Raw genomic sequence first — 18,540 nt, 5'->3', positions numbered from 1 at the left:
CCACACCACAAATCCACCCAGCATTCCCACCGCGCAACACGTGTATCCCCCTCACTGAAAGACAGAGAGAGATGCGGACAGACACCAAATCTTGAGTCAAACCAACACGTGTAAATCACCCACACCCGCTAAACCAAACCCAAACGAACCCCGAAAAAAAGAGTCTGTCAGTCAGGTCTCAGAGCGAGACAAACAACCAACGAAAAAACATGGCTAGCCAGGACCCCGGCATTCCACTAACCCATGCCCCGGACGGCCGTGGCTACAAGCTCATGGAACTGCCCCCCGAGCTCGAGGCCCTGCTCGCTGCCGACGATGCTCCGGTGTAAGTCATCATTCAGCCCGTCCACGTCCCCGTGTCCCCTCCGCCCATCACCCGCGCTGCTGAGCCGCATCACGGACGTCAAGCTCATCTACGGCACAGCATCACGCTCAAGTCGACAGACACAAACGCCCTCCTGAAAACCCCAGACAAGACGTACAAGCTCCTCCAGAAAAATACGTCAAACTCCCTCATCCTCCTCACGCCCCATTCCTCCGCACCATCCGCCGAAGATATCCCCACCTCCGGTCTCGCCGCCATTGCCACCATCCACGAAACCATTGAGCTTGTCGCCCAGACGGAGCCTCAACCCATCTCTAACCTCAAAAACACTGGTAGCAAGGGCAAATGGCATGAAAAGTTTGGAAGAGGGCGGTAGCTCCGTATGCATTACCATCGTACTGCGCATACGCAGTAGATATGTTACTTATGAAAGCGCTGTATTAATACTAAATCGGCTGTCGTCTCGTCGAGGACTACTTGATTATACTCGTAAACAAGATACCCCCAAACGCCCTTCCAAAACGCCTTCAAGGCAACTGTATCAACAATGCAAGTCCAAAGGATCAAATTGCCAACGCCATGCCTGAATGCTCTCGCTCCTCTGCTCAAATTATGAGACCAAACCTCCAATGGCGCGCAACAGCAAGCCATCTGCTTCCTTCCAAAGAAAGACATCAAATGGTTTCGTCTGATCATCTTCGCCTTTGGCCCCATCAATCTTCTTATGTGAACGAGATGAGCAAATCCGTGTACCGGTCTCAGAACGTACGGCAGCAAGGGACCTAGTCGAGCTCTAAGGGGTTATCTCTAGTTCTCCCGAGCTCGGACGCATCCCTTGGTTGCTGAGCCACATAGTTCACCGGATTCCCATAAGCATTGTTCCCAAAGTTCATGCCACCTGGCACAGGACGGTTGTTTGCCTCGGCACCGAACAGTGACAGCGGATAGGAGTGGTCAATATTGGCGGGTTGTTGAGCCATGAGTCCCAATTCGAAGCCAATATCGAGTTCGAATCGATCGAGTCCCCCGCCAAATGGCGGCATATTCAGTTGATTCCAGTTGTTGTTGGCGACGGCATCAGGAACCCCGAAAAGACCATTCACTGCCTGCGGAGCGGCTCTGGCCGCTGCGTTCGGTACCTGCCTTCCAGTATTGTATCCGTCACGGTGTGGCCAAACCACATGGTGTTGCGCGAGTGGCTGTCTCTGCTGGGCAGACTGATTACCATTGTTGCCAGCCTGAAACTGATACGCTGCTGGGGGAATCGGCTCTGGTAAAAGCGGTTGCTGAATCGGCAAAGGCACCTTTGACGGATACCTAGGAACCACAGGATTGTAGGACGCCGCGATTTGTGGACCACCAGCCGCAAGATTCTGAGCTCCAGGCACTGCATTTGCTTCATGTTGTAGAGCCATCACTTGTTGTATTGCTGGCTGGGCCGGCTGGGCTGGTCTGGCCAGGCGAACCGGCTTGAGCTGCTCAGGAGGCTGAGCCTGCAATGGGTTTTGCGCGATGGCTTGATGAAGACCTGGCCGATTGTTCCAATCGGCCTGCTGAGCAGCCATTGGAGGCTGGATTCTTTGCTCAGCAGCATGGGCTTCTGGATCCAGATGCAGTCTCATAGCTTCTCCGACCGGATCGACACCTGCGTGCCAACGCTGGACTACTTGCGGACCGCGTTCAATGTGTGCCCTACTTCGGGTTTTCTTCTCCCCCTTCATGACATGCTTAGACATGTTGAATTTGAGAAGCTCTTCGTCCAACTTGGGCTTGGCTGCTAAGACCTTCTGGCGGGCTTCCTCCTCGGCCTGCCGAACTTCTTTCTCGTGGCGAACTTCGGTCTGTTCGAAGAGGGGGCAGTTTCCCTTCTTTCCCCCTCTGGCAGCGTCGTCAAAGTGATCGTATGCGCAGGATTTAGAGCAAACATAGCACTGCACATTTCTGCACCCTGGTCTGGTGCAAGTCATCTTGTTGCAGCCTTCCTCTTTGATAAAAGGAGTGCCGCCTGCATAAATCAGCAATCAGCTCTCGCGGCTACGTCTCTTGGGAAACCTACATTTGTTGCATTTGCGGATTAAGGCTTCAGACATGGCCTCCTCGATTTTGCGACGCTCCGATATACCGTTTTCGGCTGCGGCCTCCTCACATGTCCGGGGAACATGTGTCTCTTCTTTACATAGGCGGCAGCTGACGATCTCGCATTCAGGGTTGGCACACCTGAACTCTTTGTCCTCCTCAATTGGAGGGCAGTCGGCGGCGTATGGACAGAACGGACATGCTGAGAGATTCTCGAAGCCTTGGGCTTGTAGAGCTGCTTCAAATTCTATGCGGTCAAGCGCTGCTTGCAGCTTGTCGTCGAGGAAGATCGCCCGCTGGGAATGAGAGAAGTCATGACTGCAGCCGTCCATTGACATACAGTTGAGTTGAAATCTTGCAAGTCCAATCGCTGTCTCAGCGCACTTTCGCGCGCAAGCGATGCAGAAATACTAAAGCAAAGTTAGGTCTGCAACCTTCCACAAGAAGTGTATGGTATCCACTCACGTGCTCAGCGTCCGGGTTGTCGCAGTGAACCATGCGGTTCAGTGGTCGTTCGTCGAAGCAGCAGCCACATTCAGCAATAGTTCCTGCTTCCCGGGCTTGCTTGAAGTTGTTTTCTTCCTCGAGAACTTTGGCCCTTGCCGAGTTCCGCCTGGATTGTTCTGCTTCGCATACCTGCCGAGCAGCCCGTAGTTCCTCGAGAGCTCTTGTCCTGTCAGGAGTTGTTGAGTCGCGGATAGTCCCATCTAAATTCACCGGCTCAAGCTCCGGATTAGGTGGCGTTCTGGTTTTCTTGAACTCGAAGCCCGCTTTAGTTCTACCTGATTTCCAGTTGCGGGTGATCTCATCCAAAGCGAGATATGTCTGCATCAGACACTTGTTGTGCTCTTCTAGGAGTTTCGTGATACTCTTGATAGTAGCTCGCGGGAAGTCTTGGGAGAGCACTTTCTTCCTACATCGGTCATTAGCACTACATCTTCCTACATCGAGCAGTTTGAATGCCATGATTTTGGGTAAATCGGATTCGGATTGGGTTCCAAAGGGGATGACATCAGAACTTACGAGATACTAATGTAGACTTGTGCTGTCTCTGGAGGGCGATTGGCGAAGTCGTAAAGTTGGCGTATCTTGGAGACCTCATCCTGTTCTGCCGGAGACTCGCGTTTGCGCTTGAGACTTTTTGAGCGGGCTTTCTTGGGATATGAGGAAGCGCCTAAAATCTCCTCGATGATCTTGCCGACATCGTAAAGAAGCTCTGTGGCTGTCTTCTCGAAGTACTCGGGGCAGATATCCGGGAAAACGGCAAAGATCTGAGCTGCGCAGTCGCTCTTGATGTTGGCCTCGATGTCTGCCATCTGTCGATAACTGCGAGGCTTTGGTTGGCTCGCTTTTACGGGACCATTGGTTTCTGGTACGGTCGAAAGCTCGTCCTGTCTAGGGGGAGGATGTTCCCCGATTGTTGGCTCTGCGAGCACTGGCCTCTGAGCTAGATTCGGGGGCTGAGGGCGCGGTTCAGCAGGTCTGGCAACACGGTGATTGCGCCGAAGTGCAGGCGAACGACGAAGGGTGCGCGTATACTGGATATCGGCGACATAAGAGCGCAGATGCGCAACTTGGCCAAACAAGCCGTTCTTCCCTAAGCGGCCTGGAGGAACCGGTGGTGGCTGTAATGGGGGAGGCGGGTGATCTGGGGGTGGAAGAGGTTCAACGGCGGACGACAAATCCGGAGAAGCGGGACTCGGAGACACCAGTTGAGGCTGAGTCTGGGATCGTGGTCGTTCGTGTCGTTTGGACTGTTGCCGCGAATTTGGCTCGAGGTCTTTGCTCTGTGGACGGTCAGCGTCTGCCTCGCCCTTCATAGGCCGGCTTGATCCCAGTCCCATGGTGGTAATAATGAGATACAACTTCTGAGGTATTGGAGCTGGAGAAGGGCTCACACAGGTAGCAAACGAATAGGGATGTCGAAGGGGTGTTTATGAGTAGAGGGGATGTCGCTGGTGGCGTGGAGATGGCCGCAAGAAATGATATTCGGGAGGGGTAGATGGGAAAGATACTTTTGCGTTGGGGCACATGACAAAGATGCGATATTCAACCCTTGCGCCTTTCCAATATTTGTAAGGTGGATGTATGACAGCGCCATCGACGCCATGGCCGAGCAAGAAGGTTCGGACCCTGACGGATGCGAGAGTGGGACGTTCACGCCAGGGAGAAAATGACAGTGATATTGAAGAAGACAAAGATTGCCAACTTACCTGGACGAGGAAGTCGTCGAAAAGACAGGCGGGAGAGAGCCTGATATTTTGGCGGTGATGAAGGTTCGGAGAAAAGCCAGAGGCGAGGTCGGTCTCGAGGTGGATGTGGCAGGTCGAAGGTCGCGCTGGTGAGACGGCTGAGGTGGTCAAAAGAACGGAGAGAAATATCAACGGCGGCTCAAGTGAATGGACGTCGATGGAATGACGGCGGTCAACTCGTTGTTGCGAAGAAGAAGTATTCCTAATGTCAAAGGCGATGTCGTGAGGGAACAAACAGAGAACGAACGGAGGCAGCCGCAGAGACAGAAAAGGTGAGCCAAGGCAACTTTGCGGGACGGTTGTGGCTTCCTCAGGCGAATCCAAGTCGTAGAGGTTCCAAGGCAGCGCAAGGCAATACAAGGCGATCGCGAGTGAAGTTGAATGAGGAGTGCGCCGGTGTTCCCTTTGCGATGCAGACTTTAGGTCGAGAAAGCGCGGGTGGAAGGAAAGACTTTGGACCCGACAAACGAAAATCGACCTTGGGAAGTAGGTATGTGTCTTGGAAAATGACCTGCTGCCGAGTAATAGGCAAGAATTACGGCAGGAATAATAATTCACACTCCGGCGCCCCGAGTGTAGTCTTCTCTTTCAGCCTCGCCCTACCTTAAGGTGAGAACCGCAAGGCTCCGACTCCGTCTCCTGGTCGCCTCGAAACATAAAAAAGTACCGGCCCGTTCCTGGAGATGCGCGCGGCCTCGATGCTTCGTTCGATCTGCAGCTGGCTCGTCGATTACCAGAGATGTCAGGTTACATCGGGCGACCACGTTTCTTATTGTTTATTTAAATCGCAGATGCGCAACGGCCGAAATGCGCATCCGGATCGCGGGCGGGAATATGAGGTGATGTTGGAAGAACACAAAAAAAAAGAAAGAAAAAGGGTTAGATGGGCCGGTGGATCGTCGAATATGCCCCGGGAATTTGGGAACGCGAACGCTCTGAGCAGCACCCTGGACGCCCTAGCGCCGTCTATCCACGGGTCTTTGCAGGGGAGGGCCCTGGGCGACTGAACGCGCTGCAACTGGACTGGGTGGTGCGGAGGAGGCTTCGATTGGAGACAGGCCTGTTGCCTTTGACACCCATGGTCGACGGAAGGATATCTGACTAACATCGATACTATCCAGATCCAATTCAACATGCCTTGAATCGACGGTAACCTTCCGCAGTAGGCTTTCAAATCACGAGAATTATTTCGACGCCATAGCATGACGGAAGCCACTTCGTGTGCAGCTTTTGCCAGCTGTATCATCTCTCCCAGCTGCAGCTACAGTCGATGAATCCGCAACGACATGATCAACCAAGTATCCGGGTTAGGCGATTCACAGCGCAGCAAGGGCATGGCACCACCCTGGCATGTCATCTTCATGTCTCAAATGGTCACCTGCCACAAATCCGTATGGGCACTGTCGACGTCGTCAATCAATCCCACTGCTGCCCCCGCAAGCCAACGCATTTCAGCATAATCATATCGGGAGCGGCGGCTCTCTATTGGCGACGACGAATGACATGTCTTGTTCCATGCACACCCAGCCAGACTGAGCTTGGAAATTTCCATTGGTAGCACGAAACGGCTGTCTTCATACCCTCATTGTGTAACAATTGCTAGCTTATATGGATTCTCCAAGGAGCTTTGCGCCCCAAAGCCGGCTGCTAATCATCCATCCCGTGCGCTCCTAGATTCTTGCTCGCCAAAGATACACTGCGTCCGAGCTGTGTCACACATAATCGTCGTCCGAATCTTGGAAATCTTCATCTACGTCGTCGTCTTCCTCGCTTTCGGAAACGACCTTCCGTCTGCGCCTGGTCGATCTTCTGGTCGTAGCTTTCGTTGCTTTCTTCGCCCGTGGTTTAGCCTTCACAGGCGCGGGGAGAGGCTCTGGTTCTGAAGCCTCTTCAGCGACGTCCTCCACGCCTTCCGCGCTTTCCGCAATGGGTTGATCTTCACCACCGTGATCCACAACCAGTGCATCGTCCATATTCTCGTCGCCATCTTCGTCATTGACGACTGGAAAGAACCCTGACGTAAGCCGCTTGGGCTCAGCCTCTTCTTCTTCGTGTCCTTCGGCAAAGAAGCCGCCTGCCTCCTCTTCGTCATGCCCTTCAGGGAAAAAGCCGCCCGCCATCTCTTCATCTCGCACCCGCATCGCCTCTGCATCCGCTTTAGATGACTCGTCCTGGTCCTCCTTAGCTTCCTTGCTCCCGCCATGCTTCTGGAAAACAGGAACGCTGTCATCGACATGGCCGTAATCCTGCCGAATGCGCTCGACAATGCGCAACCCTTTGATAAACTTGCTCCAAAGTCGTAATGCCTCTTTGCGCCGTTTCTCGTCCTCCTTGCGTGCTCGCTCAGCTTCGTCTTTGCGGATCTCTTCCATAACCTGGTCGTGGTATTCCTCCGCAATGACCACACCTTGAATGACGGGAACCGCCATTCGATGTCCAAATTCAAAGTCCACCACAGCTTCTGCGTAGTCGATGCCGAGCCTCTTGCAAACCTTGACGGCCCCTCGGAAAGGGACGTGGACAGCACCTTCGGGGCACATGTGCTCGGCGAAAAGATCAATGTTGCTAGAAACTGTCAGCAACGCATGTCGTAGACATAGAGACGAACATACCCATAATCGTTCTTCGGGATGATGCCGTCCTTGATAGGCGGCGGGATGATCCAGTCCGTCTGCTCAAGACTGTACAGTCCTTGAAGAACCTTCTCGCCGCTAATGGCTTCCGCCTCCGCGATTTCTCGGCGTCTGTTAGTTGTGGCAGCGCGGTACGGCACTCGCTTGAGGGGCAGTTCACCAGGCTTTGGTGCTCTGCCTTGCTTATGCCACGTCTCTGCGCTCTTGACATTGACAACGTCCTTTCTCGAGAAAACTGGCTCCTCCGATATGTCCCCGCCTTTGCCTTTGTTTCTAAAAGTCTTGACAGGTTTTGAACCGGGTATGAGTGCTTCTTCGCGTTTGAGATGTCGCTCCAGACAAAACTCCTTGGACTGCTTGTAATAAGCCAGGGTCTCACTGCCCTCCTTCACCTCCTTCTTCTCGGGTTGAGCCGGAGTCAAGTCAGTTGTGTTCTCGGCCTCATCCTCCTCGGTAAGGGGGTATTTCCGACTGCCCCTAACGAATCCGTGCATGGCAGACTTGAACCAGTCAAAGTGATCATGTCGCTTTACCTTGCCATGGCGATTGTAAATAGGTACTTTCTCCAAAGGCATTCTTGCTCCCTTCGTCCTTCCCGGCCACAGTTGTTTTCTGAGATAACGAACGGTGACGTCCTTTGCTGTTCCATCTTGGGAGAAGCCGACAACGTACGCCATTACTTCCTTGGCCTTGTCTGCCTTGCCTCCGCGGGGTTCCAGAGACTCAATCAGCTCTCGGTTGGTACCAATAACATTCTTGACGATCGGGTCAACCGGCAGATATTTCTTCGTTACCGGTGACATGACTTCCGTCCAATAATGTGGAAACTCTAGATCGTTGTCAAACTTCTTGGATGGAGCCGATTTCCGAGGGGTGACCTCCAATTCTACAATCGAATCGTCGTCGCTGTCAGGATGCTCTAACCCAAGTTCATCATCTGTATCAGGCACCTCGATGACGGTCTTTTTCTGACTTGCGCGTCTCGAACTTGTCGTTTTGGATGGAGTCGCTTTCTTGGGTGCTGTTTTCGTTCCTTTCTTGGTGCCTTTCTTCGTCTTTTCACTTTCTTGACTCTTCTCGTCGTTGCTCTTAGATGTCGAGACTCCAGCCTTGTCCTTTTCAGGGTCAGCTTCCTCCGCCTTCGTCCATCCAAAACCAAGCGGCTGCAAGTTTGCAACCATTCGAGCCTCGAGTCCCAGGGCCCTCATAAGCGCCGTGAACAGCTGAGATCCTACGTCTCGGCTTCCTGTGCATTCTTGGGCGCATCGGCGAAATTCCTCCAAGCCGCAGATCCTTTCCCCGAACCGATCTTGGTCGTGATCCTCGCTCTCCCACGCCTTTCTCAGTCTGCCAACTCTTTCAGGGTGCATGTAGCCCCACTTCCGGATCCCGGGTGCTGTGATACGGAACCGTTGCCTCCACCACGCCACCAGCGACTTCATAAGTCGGAACAGCGGGTCACCGTGGCTCATATCAACAGCCCCCTCTTCGAGCCTCTCTGCTGCGGCACCCCAGTCTCTCGAGTCTTTTTCTTCGGTCTTCTTTGCCTTGCCTTTACCCCGGGTCTTCTTCACCGGCGTGGGCTTCTTCATCAGGGTTGGTTTGGATTTCGGTTGCGCATCCAGTCCACTGGTTCTCCTCCATCGGTCCACCTCATCCCATAGACGAGGGGGGATATGAGACATCATGATTGCCTGAACTTCGGGGTCGCAGAGCCAAGAATTTCGCACAGCATTGTGCCACAGCAAGTACTGCACGTGAATGCAGTGCGTAACATTTCTGATCTTTTTCTCGCGCTTGGTTGGCCCCTTTTTGTCGCCGTAGGGATCTGTCGTAGCGCCGAAGCCAGCATCCAGAGTGAGCTGCAAGTTGGTGAATCCCGTCGGCGCCTTTGCTAGGGTGTTCTTCGGAGCAGGAACGTCCTCGAACTCGATGTCGTCGTTATCATCATCGTCGGACGGCTCGTTTGCTTCCTCCGGCTTCTGTCCATCGCCAACAGGAACATCCTCGAAATCTCCGTCGGATAGATCGGTCAATGAGCTATCCTCGTCGCTGTCGCTCAAGACCTCCAAAACAGAACGGCCACCTTTGGATGACTCCGGCGTGGCAGTAGCATCCAGGTCATCGTACAGGGTCGGCTTTCGGCGTGCACCCGAAGCGGCAGGCTTGCTTTTGCCCTTTGCCACCTGTTGTCGTTTAGGACTTGACTTGACGGGCGACTCCTCGCGCAATCGCTTGCGCGGCACGTGTGGAGGCATCGTGCGTGGTGGTGATGAGAAGTCGAGAGCTGGCCATGCTCCGAGGATGGGAGCTCGAGAAGCTTTGCAGGGGAGATGCGACAAAACGGCAGCAACTGCGTCATTGATTTGCAGGAAACGCGAAGAGCGCGACGCACTTTAAGGGTCCGGGATCCATTCTATCGGGTCCGATTGAAAAGCGGGTCCGGGGATCACCCCTCCTTATTGCCGTTACCTTGCCTGTATGTCAGGTACACAAGTAGTGGGTGTCTTAAGGAGCCGATCTAAATGGCCAATGAAGATAGGATGATATCCAAGAGTAATGGCCGAGTTTCTTTAGCTCCTAGATTCATACTCCCATGCTGTGTGGATGATTCCATCATAAAGTGCACAGAAGTCAGCCTCAATACCCTGCTGCAGCGTCCAGCCTGTCCATGCCCGCCCTTGGCAACCGTTATGGTCCACGCCCATTTCAGGCTTCCAGCGGCCGCGCGCCCTGTACTTGGCGCCTGCGCTCACCCGCCTCAGTGGCTGCCCCGCTGAAGGCAACCAACGGACCAACACTGACCAAGTCCCGCCAGCTGGCTCTTTCCAGACCATTCCGCCGCCATTTCTCAGCAACATCGCCGTCGCCATATCGCCATCTCGCTCAGCTCAGCCTCGAGCCACGAAGTTCGAGGCCTACGTACACCAGACGAGCTCCAAGCACCCCGTTTACCAAGAATAAATAATCGACACAGACGTCATCGCTCACCATGGCATCCTCATCCAATTCCGACGAGACGAGCTACGTCAAGATGGACGACTCCAAAGACGGCTTCGACGAGACCCTCGTGGGCAAGCACTGCGAATACGACTACTGCAACCAGCTCGACTTCCTCCCCTTCTTCTGCCAGAGCTGCAAAAAGACCTTCTGCCTCGACCACCGCTCCGAGTCCTCCCACAAATGCGCCAACGCGGGCGCCTGGGCCGAGCGCCGCCGTCAAGCCGAGCTCGCGAAGCCCGCCTACGGCGCCGGACGCCAGCTGCGCGACCACGTCTCCGAAAAGCCCTGCGCCTCGCCCCCCTGCAAGACTACCATCGGCACTTCGTTGGTCCCCGGCGTCCACTGTTCGGGCTGCAACCGCGACTACTGCCTCAAGCATCGTTTGAAAGAGGACCACGACTGCAAGAACCTCGTGCCGCTTGGCGCCCGACCCGGCTCGCAGATTGATGTTGCCGCACGGACGAGAAGCGCATTTGATAAGTTGAAAGCGTGGGGAACGGCGAAGAAAGAGCAGGCGGGAAGGGCACTGCCAAAGCCAAAGCCCACGTCGGCATCAGCACGCCTGATTGCTGTGAACAACCTGAAGAAGACGGCCAAGGGCGATGATAAGCTGGCGCAAGAGAAGAGAGTCTATCTATACGTGGAGGCCGAGGCGGAGACTGCCAAGGCCAAGTTTCCAAAGGGAGAATTCTTCTTCTCCAAGGACTGGGTCGTTGGAAGAGTGCTGGACGAGGCAGCAAGGAGGTTACAGGTCGAGAACGTGAACAACCGGTCATCGGACGAGAGGGACAAGCTGAGGGTGTTCCATGTAGAGGGTGGCAGGTTGCTGGAATTCAACGAAAAGGTCGGGGCTTCACTGGTCAGTGGTAACACGGTCGTGCTGTTGCGCGGAGTTGGCCCGCCGCCCAACTTGATGGAGGTTTGACGACAATGATGAATGATGAAGTGTGTTTATAGAAGCCTATTTCCGTATATACCCTCAGTTGCACCACACGCCATAGAGGCTACGCTATACCTGGGCCAATGCCATAACCATGGGAGATTTCAAATGCGCCGAGCCAGTCAATGAGTTGAATAAGTTCCGGTCCAATCCATACCATGCTACCCCTCTTAACGCCGAATCTAAAGTTCCTTCTCCTTTGGTCTCTTCGCCAACAAGTCTTCGCGGCCTGTGGCAGGCGCATCACCAACGGCATCCTTGCCGCCATACGTCTCAAAGCCCTTGTGGAAGACCCACTCCACTGCGTTCTCGACAGGCTCGTCAAAGAGACTGGGCAGGAAGGGAACGACAGCCAGACCAAGACCAATAGGGCCCCACGTTCTGACCCTAGCGTTTTTGACGTTCTTCATCGCCCTGCCAGAGTAGCGCACTACGCTGTGGATCGTGAAGGCCGGCAGACCCATACTAGCGATGCTCTGGAAGATTCCTCGCTGGACCATGACGGTTCGGTAGTCGTCCAACGGCGCAACCTTGCCACCAGGGACCACCTGGCTGGGGTGTGTAGCATCTGAGATGGCTTCCGGCAATCCCGTGATCTTTGCTTGCCTCTCGGTAAGTTGGAGGTGAGGGTTCAGGATGCGCTGGTTCGCCCAGTACGCCTTGTAACCTTCGTAACTGACATCACCTAGGATGTACAGCCATGAGATACCATATGCGCCACGGACAAGATAGGGATGCGCAACAGGGCGAAACGACTCGCCAATGTCAGAGGTGTAGGCGACGTATCGGTGCGCGGACAGCAAAATGGTGCGGACGCGCGTGGCGTATGCCATGTAACGAACGTTGGACTCGGTAGACTCGGGTGCGCTGGAGAAGACATCAGCAGGGCTATCGGGAGGAATCGAGGGCACGTACTACCCGTCCACTAATTCATCAAAGAAGTTTTCCTCCTTGTCGGATTTGTCGATAATGTTCTGCAGGGCTTTTGGCAGCTTCTGCCTCGGGGGAAGCTTTTCGGGGTCGAAGGACTTGCCGCCATTCTCGTTGTTGGTCGCCTCTTTCGACTCCTCGGGCTTCTTGTCTGAGCTGCGACCCCACCACATTGTGATCGATTGCTGGTGTTGGTATACTTCGTCTGAATCAGAAATCTTCAAAAGCAAAAGGAGGTGTTGTCAGCCTTAAGTGCGCATGGATGGCGGCGGTTGGGGTGAGGGGAGCCTAGGCGATGGCAACCACCACTTTTCCATGCGCACGCCGGAAACGCCCGCGGCATCAACCTTCTGGTCCAATGTCGGGAAGTGACGTCGGCTTCGCTTCAGCGGGTTAGCACCTTCCTGGGGTGCATGGGAGCTTGCGCCACCCTGTGGCTGGACGACCCGGGATAGCAGTGGCTGAACTCCCCGCTCTCCCGAGCCGCGCCAGACACTGGACCCGTCTTGAAGTGGCCTGATATACCAGGCATTCGACTTTTCGCAGCTTCCGAACGAATTTCGAGCTCCGAACATTGAGCCGCCATTGCAGTTTCAATCATCACCACTCCACCCTCATCGAACCAATTCACCTCCGAAGGTCCGAATATACCTCTAATACCGCCAAAATGGTTCAGATGTACACTGTCGCCGGCCGCCAGATCGGCTCCCACTACGTACGTTGCACCTCCGACTTCGCCCGCCGCTCCCTGCGACGCCTTCGGCCGACCTGCAATACATGAAGATGCCGAACAACTGCTAACATGGGCCAACTTACAGCTGGCCATGGGTGTTCTCGCCACCCTCTTCGGCGGCGCTATCTATGGCACCAGCGGCGGCAGCAAGGCCAACAAGGCCACTGCCATCCCTCCCATCAACGCTGCCAGCTCCGACGAGGCCGACTTCATCAAGTGCGTGATTTTGCCGGAACGTTTCGAGGCCCTGCGATTGCTGATAACATGCACAGGAAGTTCTTGGACAGCGCCGACAAGGACGAGAAGGCGAAACACTAAACGGCGGGCAATCGGACGAGTCATTGGTCCATCGCGACCTAGTGTATTCATAGAGAGCGGACCTTGGTCGACGAGAATCAAAGACATTTTCTGACCAGACATACGACGATCTACGATGCGGGCATGTTGCCTTGTTCCATGTGGTCGGACACGCCTCGACAGCAGTATTCGAGGAGGCGTCGATAATCTACCACGGCACCATCCTGAACATACCCTGCTCGAACTCCCAGAACGTCCCAGGCTTAGTGACCCCCTTTTCTGACTCCAGCAAGCGCACGATTGCCTCTGCTCCGTCAATTGGATCCTTCACCCCACGGAAGTTGTTGAAGGCTGTCTTGCAATGCCCGGGACTAGTGGCCCAAAACATGACTCTTTGCCCGTCTTGCCTCTGCTCTTCAGCAAGCTGAAAGTGCAAGGTCAACATGTTGAGCGCAGCCTTGGCCACGCAGTAATTCACGAGTGAAACTGGCGGGAGCTATCATTTCCGTCAGTCTGACGCACCTCAACAGTGGAAGTCACTGTGCGCTCACCTCTCTAGATGCCGTGCGTGTGAGGCTACCCCTAGCACTGGAGTTCATGATGACTCGTGGATACTCGGCCTTTCGGAGCAAGGGCAGGAAAGCCTGTGTGACTATCGCGTTTGACGTGATGCAGTTGTTGTACACAGCGTTTGTTTTTGACCGAATCTCGGATAGTTCTGACGAACTAGCAACCTCTAAATTGGCAGCATTATTGATCAAGACTGCAGCAGATCAGTATATTAGTTCCAAAAGGAAAGTCTCTGGGGAGACATGCCGTCCAACTTCCCATGTTTCTGATCAACTGTTGTGACAGCGGCAGTGATGCTAGCATCGTCCTCGATGTCTAGTTGAAGTACATCCAGGTTCGTTTTGACACCGAGTTCTCTGAGTTTGGTCACAGCTTCATCCCCGGCCAGAGTCGAACGGCATCCGATGATGACAGTAGAATCTGGAAGCCGGTCGGCTATGGCCTGGACTATGCCAAAACCAATGCCTCTGTTTCCTCCGGTAACGAGTATTGTAGCCATACTGAAACGCAGTTAAGGATGTTGGCTTTCACTGGAGCAAAAGCCATATGGGATTATGAGTTTATAAACAAATGCATCAACCATGCCGAATGAGACTATTTATCACGGACTTAATGATATCCTGTCCGCAAAGCCGATGTTAAGTTTATCGGGGTGGCGGGTGTAATCCCGACACGGCGCCGGCGCCAACTAAATGGAGGCCCGGCCGTCCCCACCCCGGTCTGCACTCACACTGTTTGCGCTCCCTTCAACCGCACAAAGCCAACTGCACCAAAGCAAACACCAGGCAGTAGGTATAGCGATGGCAACAGTCAAGGCGACGGGTATCAAACCCGAGATAACGCCGATAGAAGTAAGCTCACGTCTCAGCCAGATTAACAATCTCGTCCGTTCCGGCCGCTGGTGGTCTTACTCACGCTACTTCCATTACATTAGATCAGAGATCGCCGAAACCAAGCACCGCCCGGCTATTCACAACCCAGCAAGGTGAACAATCAACACCATCGACAGACCGACCTGCTGACACTCAATTCAGTCTGACGTCTCCGTCATCCAATACGACTCTGCGCTCGAATCCATCATCGGCTCCAGGCCCACACACGCCCTGCTCCTCTCATCTGCAGAAGGCACTGGCAATGCGTTCTTCCACCGCGGCTGCGTCTACAACCCCTCCCGCAATGAACTCTGGACGACCTCCGCTCCCCTCGCGGCAACCGACCCCTCGAGGCCCTCAACCATCCTCATGTCCAAGGTGACAATCACCGCATCCCCGCGCGGCGATTCCCTGACCGCCGAGTGGGCCAAGCTCCGGCCCCCGCCCGCGATGCCGATGCCGGCCAACGGCTGTCTCGCAGCCAACGGGATTCTTTGGTGCTCCCAGGGAACGATGCATCCCGGGACCGGAGGTGTGTTCCACATGCCCGCAGGGCAGCCGCCGAAAGCCGTGGCCACGACGTACTACGGCCGCGACTTCAACTCGCCCCACAGCGCGGCCGTCTCGGGCGACGGCGTGTGGTTTACGGATCCGTGTTGCGGGCACGAGCTGGATTTCAGGAGCCCGCCGCAGCTGCCGCCTTCGGTGTATCGGTATGACCAGACGGCGAGGGAGGTGAGGGCCATGGCGGATGGCTTTGTGAGGCCGACTGGGATTGCTGTCGACGAGGCGTCGTCGACGCTTTACGTTGCAGATGCCGGAGGAGTAAAGGCTGATGGGAGTTTGGATTTAGTGCAGTAAGCGTCACGCCTAAGGTGCTTTTGTGGTGAATGTGACTGACATGAGGAACAGACCGAGGAGCATCTACGCATTCGACATTGTGAAAAGAGGGGACGCAATCTTTTTGGCGAACAAGCGTTTATTTGCTCTGGCTAGGAGAGCTTCACCTTTACATCTCATGTGCGAAAACGGCAACGTCTGGGCAGCCTGTGGTGACGGCATCGAGATTTGGAACAACGGTGGCTCATTGCTGGGTTTGATCAAGGTGGCAGGTGAGTAACTATCCTCCAAAGATAATTGGCATTAAGCAAGATAGCTGACTGTGTTTGAAAAGGTGGCGTACAGAGTTTCTGTCAAGGGCCAGATAGTACCATATTCCTTTGTGCAGATCAAAGACTATGGCGACTTCAATTCCCCAACACTCAGAGAAATGAGTCTCCAGAACTCTTGTAGGGTAGCAACATACTCATTTCCAACGTAGAGCGACTCTATGCCTGTCGTCCCTGTCATTTCTTTCAGGCTCACCCATCCAAGAAGTTGGGAGCATTCGCATGCATCCAAGCAATCGGTTACTCTAACCCCATGCCTCTCCCAAACAGACTAAGAAGGCGCATGCGGCGCAGTAAAGTCACATTTCCCAATCAAATCATTCACAGTTTGGGTTTTCTGATTAGACGACGTGCGGATGCTGCCATGAGTCCACAAAACTTGACGATCTACTACACAGTTCTTGTTGGTTCGAATGGCTCTGTCAAGCTCAGCTGCATCGCCAATGGTCAATCAACCCTTGCCTTTTGGGGGATATTCTGTAAAGCAACATGGGGTCTGCCAAGAGGCCGGTTTTGCGGCGCCTATGTAGGCATTGTGATGGGGGCTACATCTGCCATATATACTGCAATGGATTCCCTCGGGACAAGCTTGAATTTAAAATTAATCAAACATGATCTACGGCTTCTTCACTGCCCAACAAGTCTTACATGCTTAAGCCAGAAGCGCTGCAGTTTTCCCTCAGCAATGATGGCGTCTCAAAGGAATCAGAATGTACCAACAAAACCCGAGATGGCCACCCGGGAAACCTCCAAGTCCGACAACGAGTCGAAATTGCTGCAATGGCCTCCACGAAGGCTTGAAAACGGAATGTCCCGACACTTGGAGATATTTATGAACAGTGTTTCGATTCTGATGGCTGTCACTGTTGCGGTCTACGTTGGTCTTCTCTTTCGTTTCAATGGCCTCGAAATCCAAGACACACCGGCCATGTGGCGGTTCACACTCGAATTCAACCAACTTGTAAGGACCATCTAAGTATCTTCGTACCACATTGCATCGGTCTAATAGGGATAGGCTCCCACTATTGTACCATTGATGTTCGCCTTCGTTCTAGGCCGGACTATCAGAAGCTTCGCTCACTGGAGGCTGCAGCGAGGGGAGCGTGTTGGTTTCTTGGACAGTCTTCTAGGTTCTACGACAATGACAGGTACCGTGACGACAATGATTGACATGAAGAGGGTCAGATGGTCCAGCATCGTGTTGGTGCTCATCTGGGCGTTTTCACCTTTGGGAGGCCAGGCCGCTCTTCGAGTTTTACTCAAGAAGCCCGAAGCCGTCGTCTCATTTGCCGAACTCCCATATCTAGATGTCAACACTTCGTTTCCAGCGCAATACATTGGCAGCAACATAGGAAATGCGCAGCTCCCGATCAATTCTCTCGTCTACAGCGCTCTTGGGGCATCTGAGGAGGTCAGGCAGTCCAGCCAAGACACATCTGGCAACGTCAAGATCCCCATGGTTGAGCCCTTGCTTGGTCGTCATAGCACGAAGGCAGACGAGTGGATCACCTTGGACGATGAAGACAGGGCCTCGATAATCTGGTCGTCACTCATCGGCATTCCTTTCGGCAATATCTCGCGAACAGGCAGGACCAGCTTCAACCTGGAAACTTCGTACCTCAAGATGGACTGTCCCATCTTCGAAGAGAGTGAAGATGCCAGTAAATTAGTAGTTGACGGAGGACTGGACTGCACGATACCCATCAATGGGCAAACGTTCAACTGCACCACACTCACCTCATGGGGAGGTCTGTCGACAACGCCGTACCCAGACGGTAGAACAAACGGCACCCGTCGACGCTGCATTGATCCGACCGCGTCGGCGCGCGACTTTCATTACTTTGACTGGTCACCGGCAAAAGACGAGCCAACATATGCCAAGTGCAAGATCAACTCTACGTACGTCGAGACTCACATCGCCTGCGACGGCTACGACTGCACCCCCACAGCGATACGATCGTCGGTCTCGCCCAGGAACCCGAGCGCCAACTTCACATTCTTCGACAGCTGCCAGAGCGAAAATGAACTTGCCAGTTTGTACTTCCAGAACCTGTTCAAAAGCCTCACGGACCCCACCAACCGGCAGAAGAGCCCGTCGATTATCCAGACGTACATAGTTGATCCGGACAAGGGGCTAAATGCGACGGCGGTCTTCGACCTCCCGCGAGCGATCCACGCCGGGAGAGAGAATTTTGAGATTCGGATGGCGCAACTTCTCAATACCTACTGGCTAGCCACCATAGCAAGCGAGCCTCTTGTCCTGGGGCATCCGGAAAACGATGATATGCTGAGTTATCGCAACACGGTCCACGCGACCAACTTCACCTCGACGAACGCAACTGTTTTCACGCCGATCACCGTTCTTCGGTACAACGCCACGTGGATGGTTATACTCATCATATCTGTGGTTGTCTTGTTTACCGCGGCCATTGCCGGTCTGTTGATAGACTTTGGGGTCTGGGTACCCAAACTGCTCTTGAACATCAGTACACTAACTAGAGGGAATCCCAATTTCGGTGTACCTGCAGGCGGGGGAGCATTCACGGACGAAGAACGGTCCAGACTCTTGGGAGGTTTGAGGGTCAGATTTGGAGATGCTGAGATGAGCGGTGACAAGCATGATCTTGTGATTGGCGACTGTGTGGAGGATGGTGGGCGTGTAGTAAAGTTGACTCATCGGAGGCTCTATTTATGATTCCTTCTATCTGGGTGTATGATCCTGGCTAAGTAGGCGTCACAT

General features: G+C 54.1%; 8 protein-coding genes across 8 annotated transcripts; 4 read left to right on the top strand and 4 right to left on the bottom strand.

Annotated features, from left to right (window-relative positions):
- Nucleotides 1-209: 209 nt before the first annotated feature.
- GCG54_00009474 (uncharacterized protein) lies at nucleotides 210-701 on the top strand (the record flags this gene model as incomplete). The annotated part of the gene is made up of 2 exons (XM_045409420.1): nucleotides 210-325; nucleotides 425-701. 2 exons carry the CDS (start codon nucleotides 210-212, stop codon nucleotides 699-701), a joined length of 393 nt encoding a protein of 130 aa, XP_045259962.1.
- Nucleotides 702-1,107: 406 nt separating this feature from the next.
- GCG54_00009473 (uncharacterized protein) lies at nucleotides 1,108-3,795 on the bottom strand (the record flags this gene model as incomplete). Its single annotated transcript, XM_045409419.1, has 4 exons — nucleotides 1,108-2,330; nucleotides 2,382-2,697; nucleotides 2,867-3,314; nucleotides 3,425-3,795. Coding segments are annotated over 4 exons (2,358 nt in total), but the record flags the coding sequence as incomplete, so codon positions are not given.
- A 2,570-nt stretch (nucleotides 3,796-6,365) lies between these two features.
- On the bottom strand, nucleotides 6,366-9,544 carry GCG54_00009472 (DNA repair protein rhp42; the record flags this gene model as incomplete). Its single annotated transcript, XM_045409418.1, has 2 exons — nucleotides 6,366-7,218; nucleotides 7,266-9,544. The coding sequence occupies 2 exons, from the start codon at nucleotides 9,542-9,544 to the stop codon at nucleotides 6,366-6,368; spliced, it is 3,132 nt and encodes a 1,043-aa protein (XP_045259960.1).
- A 734-nt stretch (nucleotides 9,545-10,278) lies between these two features.
- GCG54_00009471 (Zinc finger AN1 domain-containing stress-associated protein 17) lies at nucleotides 10,279-11,214 on the top strand (the record flags this gene model as incomplete). Its single annotated transcript, XM_045409417.1, has 1 exon — nucleotides 10,279-11,214. One exon carries the CDS (start codon nucleotides 10,279-10,281, stop codon nucleotides 11,212-11,214), a length of 936 nt encoding a protein of 311 aa, XP_045259959.1.
- A 197-nt stretch (nucleotides 11,215-11,411) lies between these two features.
- Nucleotides 11,412-12,332, bottom strand: GCG54_00009470 (Mitochondrial fission process protein 1; the record flags this gene model as incomplete). Its single annotated transcript, XM_045409416.1, has 2 exons — nucleotides 11,412-12,117; nucleotides 12,145-12,332. 2 exons carry the CDS (start codon nucleotides 12,330-12,332, stop codon nucleotides 11,412-11,414), a joined length of 894 nt encoding a protein of 297 aa, XP_045259958.1.
- Nucleotides 12,333-12,826: 494 nt separating this feature from the next.
- GCG54_00009469 (uncharacterized protein) lies at nucleotides 12,827-13,210 on the top strand (the record flags this gene model as incomplete). Its single annotated transcript, XM_045409415.1, has 3 exons — nucleotides 12,827-12,874; nucleotides 12,978-13,108; nucleotides 13,165-13,210. 3 exons carry the CDS (start codon nucleotides 12,827-12,829, stop codon nucleotides 13,208-13,210), a joined length of 225 nt encoding a protein of 74 aa, XP_045259957.1.
- Nucleotides 13,211-13,397: 187 nt separating this feature from the next.
- On the bottom strand, nucleotides 13,398-14,258 carry GCG54_00009468 (uncharacterized protein; the record flags this gene model as incomplete). Its single annotated transcript, XM_045409414.1, has 4 exons — nucleotides 13,398-13,685; nucleotides 13,741-13,952; nucleotides 14,014-14,032; nucleotides 14,088-14,258. The coding sequence occupies 4 exons, from the start codon at nucleotides 14,256-14,258 to the stop codon at nucleotides 13,398-13,400; spliced, it is 690 nt and encodes a 229-aa protein (XP_045259956.1).
- A 301-nt stretch (nucleotides 14,259-14,559) lies between these two features.
- GCG54_00009467 (uncharacterized protein) lies at nucleotides 14,560-18,379 on the top strand (the record flags this gene model as incomplete). Its single annotated transcript, XM_045409413.1, has 6 exons — nucleotides 14,560-14,610; nucleotides 14,694-14,744; nucleotides 14,794-15,488; nucleotides 15,544-15,743; nucleotides 16,949-18,286; nucleotides 18,363-18,379. The coding sequence occupies 6 exons, from the start codon at nucleotides 14,560-14,562 to the stop codon at nucleotides 18,377-18,379; spliced, it is 2,352 nt and encodes a 783-aa protein (XP_045259955.1).
- Nucleotides 18,380-18,540: the final 161 nt, after the last annotated feature.

This window comes from Colletotrichum gloeosporioides (assembly GCF_011800055.1).
Source record: "Colletotrichum gloeosporioides strain Lc1 chromosome Unknown consensus_72, whole genome shotgun sequence".
NCBI lineage: Eukaryota > Fungi > Ascomycota > Sordariomycetes > Glomerellales > Glomerellaceae > Colletotrichum > Colletotrichum gloeosporioides.
The sequence above is the reverse complement of the archived record's forward strand: the minus strand, read 5'-3'. Positions and strand labels throughout refer to the sequence as shown.